Source organism: Eretmochelys imbricata, chromosome 1 (assembly GCF_965152235.1).
Source record: "Eretmochelys imbricata isolate rEreImb1 chromosome 1, rEreImb1.hap1, whole genome shotgun sequence".
Taxonomy (NCBI): Eukaryota; Metazoa; Chordata; order Testudines; family Cheloniidae; genus Eretmochelys; species Eretmochelys imbricata.
In genome coordinates, this window is record NC_135572.1 from 121,540,690 (window position 1) to 121,554,108 (window position 13,419).

General features: G+C 42.8%; 1 protein-coding gene across 1 annotated transcript in view; it reads left to right on the plus strand.

The window, feature by feature from the left end:
* Positions 1–13,419, plus strand: part of VWA3B (von Willebrand factor A domain containing 3B) — a 124,445-nt gene that overhangs the window by 66,989 nt on the left and 44,037 nt on the right. The window contains exons 21-22 of the mRNA XM_077810832.1: positions 3,370–3,420; positions 4,134–4,353. Of these exons, the coding sequence (XP_077666958.1) occupies positions 3,370–3,420; positions 4,134–4,353 (271 nt within the window). The remainder of the gene's footprint in view (positions 1–3,369; positions 3,421–4,133; positions 4,354–13,419) is intronic.

Below are 13,419 nucleotides of genomic sequence, written 5' to 3' on the forward strand. Positions count from 1 at the left end.
ATGATGTGCTGGAGAGGTTTTAGTTGGGGGTTGTAGGTGATGGCTAGTAGCGTTCTGTTACTTTCTTCGTTGGGCCTGTCCTGTAGTAAGGGACAAGAGCTGAGGAAGTGTTGTTCTAAGTCAGCCATAAAATGTTGGCATACTGTGGGGCCACGTGGGTACCCCCAGCACCCCTACTCTTCTTGAGCTACATTGATGACCTCTTCATTGTCTGGACCCAGGGGAAGGAGGCCCTTGAGGAATTCCACCAAGATTTCAACAATTTCTGCCCCCACCATCAACCTCAGCCTGGACCAGTCCACACAAGAGATCCATTTCCTGGACACGACAGTGCAAATAAGTGATGGTCACATAAACACCACCCTATACCGGAAACCTACTGACCGCTGTACTTACCAACATGCCTCCGGCTTTCATCCGCACCACACCACACGATCCATTGTCTACAGCCAAGCTCTAAGATACAACCACATTTGCTCCAATTCCTCAGTGAGAGACAAACACCTACAGGATCTCTAGCAAGCATTCTTAAAACTACAATACCCACATGTTGAAGTGAAGAAACAGATTGACAGAGCCAGAAGGGTACCCAGAAGTCACCTACTACAGGACAGGCCCAACAAAGAAAGTAGCAGAATGCCACTAGCTGTCACCTACAGCCCCCAACTAAAACCTCTCCAACGCATCATCAAGGATCTACAACCTATCCTGAAGGATGACCCCTCACTCTCACAGACCTTGGGAGACAGGCCAGTCCTCAGTTACAGACAGCCCCCCAACCTGAAGCAAATATTCACCAGCAACTACACACAACATAATAAAAACACTAACCCAGGAACCAATCCTGCAACAAACCCCGGTGCCAACTCTGCCCGCATATCTATTCAAGGGACACCATCATAGGACCACATTAGCCACGCCATGAGGGGCTCGTTCACCTGCACATCTACCAATGTGATATATGCCATCATGTGCCAGCAATGCCCCTCTGCGATGTACATTGGCCAAACCGGACAGTCTCTACGTAAAAGAATAAATGGATACAAATCAGACATCAAGAACTGTAACATTCAAAAACCAGTAGGAGAGCACTTAAATCTCCCTGGACACTCAATAACAGACTTAAAAGTGGCAATTTTCAACAAAAAAACTTCAAAAACAGACTTCAACGAGAAACTGCAGAACTGGAATTAATTTGAAAACTGGACACCATCAAATTAGGCCTGAATAAAGACTAGGGGTGGCTGGGTCACTACAAAAAGTAATTTTCCCTCTGCTGATACTCACACCTTCTTGTCAAGTGTTGGAGATGGCCGATGTCCACCTTGATTGCATTGGTCTCGTTAGCACTGCAAAAGAAATTTTCCCTCTTGATATTCACCCCTTCTTGTCAACTGTTGAGAATAGGCCACTTTCATCTTAATTGAATTGGCTTCATTAGCACTGACCCCTCACTTGGTAAGGGAACTCCCATCTTTTCATGTGCTGTGTATATATATTTATACTGCTTACTGTATTTTTCACTGCATGCATCTGATGAAGTGGGTTTTAGCCTATGAAAGCTTATGCCCAAATAAATTTGTTAGTCTCTACGGTGCCACAGGGACTCCTCGTTGCTTTGTTCAAAGTTACTAGAGTTACAAAGATTTCAGAGTTATGAACAATCTCCATTCCCGAGGTGTTCGTAACTCAGAGGTTCTACTGTATGTACCAATTTTTAGTAAAAGCAGTTTTCTAAACTCCCAAATTCTCAAACTATAAATCCTTGAAACTAAGATTATAAAATAGAAACACTGGTATAATTAAACTATAGCATTGCAGTTGCAAGGCTGCAATGAAGATTTTAACAGTTTCAGCAAATGTCATTGAGGATGGAGGTGGGGTACATGTGAAAGGTGAAATCATTCCTTGCCTAGATGCCAAGTTTCGACCTGTAGTGGATGTAAGTGACAAATTATAACTCCACATTTCCATCTGAAACACCAATTTAACCATGTCTTTTTTGCTATGAATACAGTATTACATTTCTGATAATTGAATCTGCAAGGTTTACTAAGGTTCAGCTTACTGAATAGTCGCAAATTTGTTTTGATATCTATAAATTAGACAATATGTTAGTACATGCTAATTTCAAGAATAGAAGAAACCATCACAATAACCTCACCATACATAGATTTACTATTAGCATAAAATTGAGAGGTAGGAAAGTGATGGCAATAATTTAATGTTCCCACAGAGAAATATACTTCAGCAAAGGAGAAAAAAGCTGGGATCTACAAAGCATGTGTGGTCTTGAATAGTTACAAACATTTGCAAATTAGCTAGTTATGAATGTGCAGCGTTTAGAAGTGTGAAATAGATAGCTGAGCATGCCAAGAATGCAGAATATGAATGTACTAGTAATTTACATTCTGAAGGAGCTGGTTCTTGATTTCCTTGGCAGATGAACTGAATCAGTCAGAAACCCATGTTCAGAATCTAATTTTATATAGGCTGTTGGGGATTTTTTTAAGTGCAACAGTTAATTCACCAAGATTGGAAAAGGACACGTGTTTGGAAAGGTTTGAGTCGTCTCTGGAATGAACTGATGCCAGCTCAGACATTTGTAAACAATAATATAGCAGAGTTCACTTTTCTATATGATGGCACCTAGGACCCCCCAGAGATTTGCTTCTGCACTGTGAAATAAAAGAGTTATGTGATGCCTTACTTGTTGGGATGTTGACATTTAGGGATAAAATTGGCTAGTAGAAACTTGTAATCTATGTCTTTAAAAAAAAAAGAAAGAAAGACCAATCATCTGCAACAAAGGAAAAAAACCTGTAGTGTTTTTAAAATGACAGCACTTGAGTGCTTTTGGGTAGGCAGTTCTGTTTTCACCACAGCAGCTTTCCTTAATGGGCAGAGTGGAATGAAGTAGAAATTTAAATGGTGTGATTGCATTTGATTTTTAAGTGGGGAAAAAAAATCATTAACATTGCTTCTCCAGTGCCTTCATTCTGAAGCTGTTAACTTGTCGGGGGCAGCTCTTGGCTGACATTAAATCAGCACTATTGCTTAGTTTAGATTACTGGGTGCTGGACAGAACTCTCCACTGAAATTCCTGCAGGAAACAGTAGTGATTGCCACTAATTTCTCAGTGACCCTGAAATAATCATGTTGCTACCAGATGGAAGATGCTGTTTTCTTATATCCTTTTGCAGATGATAAATTCATAGTGGAATGATAAGAACACTGTTTGTGCTTTCAGAATACAAATCATGGTAGATATCTTTTAGAACTGTGTGTTCTGGTTTATTCATTGATATTATGATAATCAGACACACACTGACCGCATTCCCTCAGGAATTGTTTTCTTTTATTTAATAGGCGCCTAAATCTAATTATTTGGAGAGCACTATCTCAAGAGGAAAGAGACAAGTAAGTTTTCACCTTCTTCCTGTCTCAATAATTTAATTTTTGAAACATTTATTAATGGAATGGGAGCAACGGTGCTTAGCACCTTTTGAGAATCGGGTCATAAATATTTTACACACTTTTTTGGCTGCTCTTGTCATGGCCAGTTTATTTTATTTTCAAGTATTTTCTGTCTACACCTTACTGGTAAATAATTTTATGTGTGACACAGGGTAACATGTAAGCCTCAGGTTTTGGTTTGCCACCCACTGAGTTACAAAGTGAGAGGATTCCTTTCCCCCCTTGCTGTTCACTTTTGTAAAAGAGAATAGGCACTTCCCCTTAACAGTGTTACTCTATGCTCAGTGTGAGTGGCACGGGTTTGGGAGGGCTGGGACATCATCTTCTTTGGCATCAGCATAAACCCTTCTCTACTTAGCCAGTGAGTAGCAGTCCAAGGATTGGTTTGTGAGGGAATAAGCTGTACTGATTATGAGTACCTTTACACTGGTATAACTGCACCTACAATGGGGTTTGTAGCACTTCAATCAGATCGGGTTTTAAATTGATATAGTTAGAATGGTACAAAAATTGTATGTAGAACAGCCCTAAGAGCAGTGAAGTTAGCACCTATTTACTTCACAGGGGCAGTGTGCTCCTTAATTACTTAACATATGTAAAGTGAAAATGAAAAACATTACAACGTATAATTGTAAACGGTTGTAATGTTTTTAAAGGTTTGAGCAGGAGGAGCCAGTCTCGTACATGGAACACAAAGAAGCTTTGCTACAGGCTTTAGAAAATCTGGGTTGGCCTGTTTCTTATGATGATGTGACACTTTTGGAAGATGAGATTTTGGCAGGGTTAACATACGTCCAACAAGCCTCTGATCTTCAGGAAGCTGCCAAAAAGGAAATTCACAGAACCTCTGTATCGCACATCAACCACAGTAAAATGGTAGGTTGTACTAGCAGGGCAATCAAACATTTTCTTTCAAATATTCTTCAGTGTGTGCTCCTAGGATAATTTCACCTGTCACTTAGCTACATGATAGGTTGGCACTAACCATAACTCTGTACAAACTGGGGAAGAACATGCAGACTGAGTTGCTAATCATGCTTCTAAAAAGAGATGAAGCTGTAGTGATCTCCTGCTATTCTGTAGAAAAGTTTGTTTCCCTATTGTAACTAGATCAGTAAGGGGTTGTGTCACCGCCTGCCCTGCAACTCCGGGATCTTAAATGCTGTGCTGCTTTGGCTCACAGTCCAGACACCAACAGCCAACAGACAAGCATACAGGCCACACCCTGGCTTCCACTGCCCAATTACTTTTTGCAGAGTGACTCCAATCCCACCCCAGTCACGAATTTTCCCCAAACTGTCTGCCCTGTAGTGCCCAACCCTCTTGCTGAACATTCACAGAAGTTAAGTTCGCTGTTCCTTAAAGAGACAGTACCCAGCAGTTTACTAGCTTAACTTGGGTTAAGGTGATCACTCTATTTGAATCAAAGCACTAAATTGGTTTATAGTAAAAGTAAAAAAGTTTATTAACCAAAAAGGTTTAAGTGATACCAAGTATAAGAAATAAAGTTAGAAAGGATTACACGCTACAAACTTGAAAATACACTTTTAAGACTAAAACCTGATATAACAAACTAGTCTCTCTTGTTCAAAGAAGTGTTTCTCATCAAGTCTCTTTTCCAGCATGGCTGACCAGGCATTCTGGCCAGGATCTTTCACAGAGCTCAGAATGCTTGTTTCCATTGTCTCTTCAGGTGAAGGATAACTTAGGGTTTTTCTTCCTCTCTCTTTACATTCCATTAAATCTTTGAAATGTATACTTTGAAGGATATCCCCAGATAAAGTTCCTTTGCCCTGCCGGGTATAGATGGTAGGCTGGGTGTAGACTCCATGCTGGTTCCTTCCCCACTGCTGATTTTGACAAAGCAAATGATCTCTTCCTGCAACCTCCAGTACAACAGAGTAGTCTGTTGAATTTGTCCACACCTGGTTTGAGGTGTTGGCCTCTTTCCTTTGTCTAGAGCCGGCATGGGCAAACTTTTTGGCCCGAGGGCCACATCGGGGTATGAAAATTGTATGGTGGCCCATGAATGCTCACAAAATTGGGGGTAGGGGTGCAGGGGGGGGTGCGGGCTCCGGCTGGGGGTGGGGGCTCTGGGGTGGGGCCAGAAATGGAGAGTTCAGGGTGTGTGAGGGGGCTCTGGGTTGGGATGCGGGGGGGGGGGGGGGGTGAGGGCTCTGGGGTGGGGTTGGGGATGAGGAGTTTGGGGTGTAGGAGGCTGCTCTGGGCTGGGACCAAGGGGTTCAGAGGGCAGGAGGGGGATCAGGGCTGGGGTTGTGGGGAGGGGCTCAGGGGTGCAGGCTCCTGGCAGTGCTTACCGCAAATGGCTTCCAGGAGCCGTGTGGTGCGGTCCCCAACCCTGCTCCCTGGCTGCAGCTCTCCAGCGGGAGCTTGAGGGCCGGCTTAAAACATCCTGTGGGATGGATCTGGCCTGCGGGCCATAGTTTGCCCACTCCTGGTCTAGAGAAAACCCATTTGTCAACTCCACCGACACGCTTGATCTAAACACATTTTAGTCACATATTTCCAGCACACCTGTAAAGTTCTTTGTGGGTTAAACATACATATATCACATGAAAATTTTAATGATCATTGAGTTATTAGTTTTCCAGTGATATATTACATGCTACCTTTTGGGTAAATATAATAACTGTGTGCCATCTGGCATTGGGGAGTTCTTAGAGTCATACCTATACATGCAAATATATGCAAACACACATACCTCATGTTTCTTTTAATTAACAAAAGGTAGATTTGTTTCCTCTGAAAAAGAATACTTAAATGTAATCATTTAGGATGAAATTCATGTCCCTGCATCATACTAAGCCTGAGTAGTTAGATTTTGTGCAGGGAACTCCATAGGGGTTGGACTGGATAGACTCCACCACCAGCCCAATCTGTTGGCTATCTGCCACCGTTATTCCAATCTATGAGGCTGAAATAGTGGCCATTGCACCTCCACATTTCCATTCGGGGTGCTTTTGGGCCATGTAAGTGCAGCAAATTTGAGCCCTTCTCTGGGTATGTCTACACTGCATTGTAAACCCAGTGCTGTGGGATCTGGGCTTGTGGACTTGGTGTTTCCAAGCCCAGGCTGGAGAATCCACACTGCACGGTAAATCTGGGCTTACAGTTACTGGACCTGGGTCTCACAGCCATGCTAACGCCCATTCTGCACTACACAGTCCTTCTGGCTCAGGCCTGTACCTTTCACTGCGTCCACATTGTAAAATGAAAGGGATTGGACCTGAGTCTCAGAGTGATTTAGGCCCTGACCCATCTCCCTAGCAGGGTTGTAGGACCTGGTCCTGAGTGCTTGCTGACCTGAGTGAGACTGCTTTGTGAGTAAATGGAAGCAGGGCTTCGGCTTAAACCTGAGTCAGAGCCAAGGCTTAGTATTCAGTGTAAACATATCCTCTTTGTCCCCTGGCAGTTTCTCTGCCTGTGATCCTTCTAAACACAAGGCTAATAGAGAGCTTAAGTGGGCTTTGTGCAGGCCCTCCAGTCTTTGGGTGAGTTTCATTATTGCATACTAATGAGATTCCTGTAGGACATTTCTATATCTTTATGTACATATAACATATTCTTTACATGTTTTTTCGGTAAGCTAAAACTTCCATTGCTTTGTAGATTGTTGGCAATTGCAATAACTTTATGGTCACCACTTCTCTATTCCAGCTCTTTAGAGAGCAGTTTGTAGAAGGCAAGTTCTGGGCTTGCAACTATTCTGAAGAGTTGAGTGTGTGTGGGGGGCATGGTTTTGGTGTGGTATGCAGGTGAAATACTAGCTGGCAAACTTGGTATATCACTTCCTTGTAAGTACCTGTGGGTGGCTGCAGCTCCAGTATAGAATACAAGTATCTGAACTTGTTCTGTAGGAAGAGTCCAACCTTAAGATTCATGATTTTACTCTTTCACTATCCCAACCCATGCTGAGGCACAGCGCCAGCCCTCACAAAAGAGGCACAGTGTCAAGCCTTCAGCTTTCCAACAGTTTTACAGTGGTGGAGGGAAGTAGATTTGGACTCCAAATCAATACTCCCTCCCTGTACAAATTAATCAGCCCCAAATGCAGGTCACATACATACAAAAGTTTACCATAAATCAATGAACATTTATTTCTAAGAAACAGCAGTTATGAGTAACTTGCCAACAGATTCCATTTTGGTTTGACAATATTATTAACAGATAATATTTGCCACTTAACAGTATCCCTAAAAAAGAATGCTGAAATTGAGATAACAAAAGTACAAAATTACCTATGGGTCAGAGTTAAGGACGTAGTAGAATGTTACATTTCTTTAGGCTTAACAAGGACAGTTTGTTTATTTGTTTGAGTGTAATATTTATGATATGCTTACATATTCTCTTTCTTGTTTTTGTTTTGTAAGTTATGTGATAGATAAATACATTTTTGGCCTTAGTCTTAAATATTTGTTGTTGGGGGGTTTTGTTTGTTTCTTTGTTTTGTTTTTGGAATATGGAAATTTTTTTTAGTATTTTCTTACAAAATGTCTTGAAGTCAATATGTGCATGTGTGTGTGTCTGTGTGTATGGTGGGTTTTCTTTTGTTTTTTGTTTTGTTTTAATTTAGAATTTCTTTACAAATATAAATATTTTTTAATTTTTATAAAAATGCATAAACAGCTTTTTAAAATAATTGTCAAGGCTAAACTGATTATCATTCTGAGTACTTCTTGGAAAAGAATTTTCCTTCTCTAATTAAGATTTTTAAATGGATTACAATTTTAATTGATCTAATGCTTTAGATTCAAAATAACTTGTGTGATGAAATATTTATTGATCCAAGACAGCTACTTAATTTAGCAACAATTACATAGTATGAAATCTAAGGATAAACTTAAGGATGTGGCTGAACATCGAGAGACACTAGTGATCACAATTTTTAGAATGGCTACAGAAAACATTTTCTCTCATTTTCATAGTAACTACAGTGCAAGGGCTTGGTGCTGCAAGGTGCTTAGTCCCAGATTGGAAATTAGGAACCTAAATACCTTTGAAGATCTGGTCCTTAGTGTTTTCACTTCCCTTTGGATTCAGTGCGCAACACCTCACAGTATCAGTATAAATCAGTATAATTCTACCGCTGCATAGTTTGGTTTCTAACATAACCAATACATGGTTCACATTAGTATTCTGTTAATAAAAAGCAGCACTATTTCCTGTGCTGGAGAGCTGATAGTTTTCAGATATGCAAATCCGGACAGTTGGGTTGTACAGTTTCACCCAGCAGCACATCAAGAATCTCATCTAGAATCTTAGGAACAGGTATTGCTCAATCTCTCTCTGTCTCTAGCAGATAAACCAGTTCAGCTTTTCACCTCCAAAAGTTTTCTGAATGCAGTTATGAGGGAGATTTTCAAAGATATGAAGGTAGTTAGATTTTCAAAGATATGAAGGCACCTATTTCCTATTGAAAGTCCATGGGAGTTGGACACCTAACTGCAATTTGTGGCTTCAGAAATCAAATCGCTTTTAGCAAGTGGAGGATGACAAGGGAGAAGAAGTTTGTATTTGTTGGGTTTGTCGTGGCTCCCACTTCCAAAGAAAATGGTGATTTTTTTTTTTATTTTATTTTCCTGTCCAAAGATATAAGGAATAGCTGATGAGGCAAATTCTGCCCTTGGAGGTGCACATGTGGTTCTCTTTGATTTCAGTGGGAGCCATGTTGGTGTATCCACAGGTACAGTATGACTTCTTTAAATACTGATTTTTAAATAAAAAACTCAGAGATTGACTTTAGCCTCACTGGTTGTGATGTTTCTGCTCTCTTTGACAATCACAATGCCTGTTGAAAGTGGCAGGTGAAAGATATTGAGATGAATGACAATCTTGATTGCCTGACAGAGAATGCTCAGTGTGTCAAATGCTGTTTGAAACTTGACAGCTCAAAGATTCGATGTGTTGCCAGTGCTGTGAGCAACCCATTCAGAAAGAAACATAAAGTGCACTGAAATATCTCTAAATGACTCAGTCCTCTACAAAGGTTCATGCTTACCTCAGATTTCCACTTCAAAAGGATCCTTGTGCAGTGCATTTGAACACAATTAAAGGTATAACAACAAGGTGCACGACATGTCAGCCTCAGAGTAGAATTTTACTCTCTCCCAGTAGGAACATAAATATACTTACTACCATTAGTGCCAGCATGAATACAAAAAAGTCCTCAAAGAGCAGTAACTTGTCCTTAATGAGAGGTTGTAATCGGGATTCTCAAGCCGCATCTTCTTACAGTGTGCTTCTGTGTTTGTAGCTTTTGACAGTCCAAGAGCATTTACTTACTTACCTTTTCAGTGTATTGAAATTCATTTATCAAAAACTCTTCATGTTTTTCTTAAAACCACACACATAAAAACATAACTAAATTTGATAGAATTTTGATTAAAAGAAAATGCCCCAAGCCGAAGAAGAAAGACAGATCAATCTACCTTCTTGGGCAAGAGCCTGAAGGTGAAATTCACTCGTGCAGAGGGCCCACAAAAGGCCCTGTACACTATTTAAACTCTTAACATAGGACTTCAGTGGAGCTTAAGTAATGAATAGGACATTGGATGTGCCTTATGCATTGGGGTACATTTTATCCTAAATTAATAGATAGACCTTGTAATGTGCCTGCATGGAGCTGTTGCTCGCATGCAGGATAGCATGGGTACCTCTAGCCCTTCCCCAGGACCTAACAGGGATGTTAGAAACCCTGGTTCTGGCCTCCGGGTGTGTGAGTCTGGTGCCAAAGAGAGAGTTGCCGGTGCTGACTCTTTTCACTTTGGTGGCATACCAGGCAGCGACAGACCTCCTTTGCCTTTCGGTCCCAATCTCTCCCTTGGCCCAGGACTTTGCCCAGGCTGCGTCAACTATAGCCCCTTTGACTGATTGAGCCATGGAACTCTCGGGTCTGTTGGCACTGCACCCCATTGTTTTCTTCCACAGATTGTGGAAGTGGGATTGGTACTGGGATCAGTACAGGGGACTTTGGTACCAGGAACCTCCTCAGCACCACTAAGGCATCTACAAATGCTTCTTGTGGCAGCTTTCACCACCCTTGACATTGGTACCATCAGACACTCTGGTACCGCTGGTCACTTCAGGACTGATACCTTTTCCAACACCAGCATACTTTGTACCAATGATACTGCTTCCATCAGCCATGCCGTTTCCTAACTCATTCTGGGCGACGAACAAGTCAGACTGCCTACTTGCTGCCTCTGGTCTCGCTCTGCCCTTGTCTCCAGGATTCAAAGGCTTCTCTACATCTGAGTCAGTGTCATCCTCCTGCTCTCCATCGCCTGACCAGCGTCAAGGGCCATTGATGGACCATTATGGGTACGAGGATTGGTGCACATCTCATGATTGCGACAGAGGTCCCTGGCCTGGTGCCTCCTGGCTGCCAATGCCTAATCTGTATTGTGGAGGTCTCACTCAAAGGCAAGATCACCAGCCAAGTCTGTGGTAGTGACGGTCCATTTGCTGCAGGCCCAGGCACCAGTGGTCCTTCTCCCTGCAGAGCCTCCAGAGTCATCCTGCCTGGGTCTGTCAGCCATGGAACAGGATCTGGCTTCGAATCAGTTAAGGGCCTCGTCTTCATCCCCGAACAATGCTGTGTTTGACTGGCTTATCCTCCCCTTTCTTACTGGAGGATTTTAAGGCGTATCTAGACTTTTTGTGGCATGTAGCTGCTTCCCTTGGAACCAAAGCAGAGTTCTTCCAAGAGAACACCCACAAATTTATGGATATTTTACAGCCATCTACTGCCCCTGGGCGAGTCACCCTCCCTATAAAATATGCACGCCTTGAACTGGCTAAAGCCCTCAGGAGCATGGCAGCTTCAGTACTGCCTGTGGCTAAGAACTTGGAAAAGTGCTCTTTCATTCCCATTTAGGGATTTGCAGGGTTTTACTTCCATCCATCCCCAAATTACCTAGTCATAACTGTGGTGAGCAACTGAGTCAGGCAGGGCAGGTTTAAGTCCACCCCCAAGGATAGGAACTTCAAATGATTGGACCCCAGGGGCGGGAAGGTTTATATCTCTTCTTCCTTACAGATGTGAATTGCTAACTAGCAAGTCTTGATGTCCATGTATAACTTTAACTGGACAGCTGTGTCAAGGTTTGCAGACCAGCTGACCAAGGCCTCATGGGAGGAGTTTTGAGTGTTTGTTACTGAGGGCTGCTTGGTGGCTACAGTGTCCTTAAAGTCCACACTCAATGTCACAGACACGGTGATGGCTTTTACAGGTATTGCTTCTGATGTCCAGCAAGCCATTCAGGATTTGCCCTTCAACGGCCACACACTGTTCTCCGACAAAACTGATGAGACGCTGCACCCCTTCAAGGACCCAAGGGCTACCCTTGGAGGTGTACATGCTGCCAGTGGAGAGGCACCACTCTGCTGTCTAACAGCGTCAGCAGTACCCGCAGCACATATTTGGCCAGCCTTTCCCTCCTCTGACGCAACGAGACTACCCCAGAAAGAGGGACAGGTCCCACAGGAGAAAGCAGTCAGGCTCAGGGTTCGGCCAGCCTACGTTCCCTCCCGCAACGCCTTCCAAGCGCCCGTTTTGACTCCTTGGTCCAGAGCACTGTTCCAGGCATTGCGCCTCACTCGTCATCCCCCACTTCGGGGACAGGCTGGCCTACTTTCACAATGCTTGGGGCTCAATCACTACCGACAGCTGGGTCCTAAGCACCATCAGATCAGGTTATGCCATCCAGTTCCTCTCCAGGCCTCCTTCTTACCGTCCCTCCCTGTCCCTCTTCAGGGACCTCTCTCACGAGACATTGCTTCTTGAACAGGTCTGCTCTCTTCTGGCTTTGGGAATAGTGGAGAAGGTTCTGCAGGAACATTAGGGTCATAGTTTCTACTCCCGGTACTTCCTGGTACCCAGATCCAAGGGAGGGATAAGACCTATCCTCAACCTTTGTGACCTCAACAAATATATCGGGTACCTGAGGTTCCGAATGGTCATTCTATACACTGTCATCCCCACGTTGTCTCAGAATAATTGGTTTGCTGCTGTGGACCTACAGGAAGCCTACTTTCATGTGGCGATTTTACTGAGCCACAGAAAGTTGCTGTCATGGCTGAATGCCAGTGTCAGTACATGGTGCTTTCATTCAGCCTCTCTTCTGCCCCTGGGGTTTTTACCAAATGCATGTTTCGGAAATTTACTAAAGTTGAAAGTACTGAAGTGTGGTAAACGTTGATTTTTTTTAAGCACACCTATACTGTTGGTGTATGTTGACACATCAAGGGGAAATTGATAAAGATACCTGACCTTTGTACATAGCTAGGCAATTGTTAGCCAACGAGACTAATTCAGTTTCCATAGCAGACTCAGGTTTAAAATCAGACTGAAGGGGATAAAGGAAATCTGATGACTTTAGGTGAAGTCAGAATAGACTCTCACTATAACCTTCCTGGTAACCTTCCTTCTACAAGGAAGGATATAGACTGGTTGACAATTGATGAAACTCTTGCTGTCAAGAGATAGTTTCTTGATTATGGGTCGAATGGTCTCTCTCATTTAAAGGATGCAAGAACTATATACTTTGAGACATTGTGATGCAGGGGTAGAACCAAATGAACATTGAAGTTTAAGACTTTAAAACGTGTTTAAGGAGTAAGGCATCTACAAGTTTCAGAATCGCATAAGCTTTAGTTCAGTCTTGTTTAGTTGTGCTTTTCTTGTATTTACTTTGATTCCCCCCCTCTATTTTCTGTATTTAAATACGCCTTCTTTTGTTTATGCAAATTGGAATTGTGGACTGCTGCGTGTTCTCAGAGGAAGGAAATCCATTTCTGCTCTCAGAAGAGGCAGATGGGAGTCTGAGGTACCAGACTGAGTGCTCTAGCAAGGGCATTGGTGGTGGTGGAAGAGGGGCATGCCAGAAAGATTTGGAGAAGCCACTAGCTATGAGTATAGAA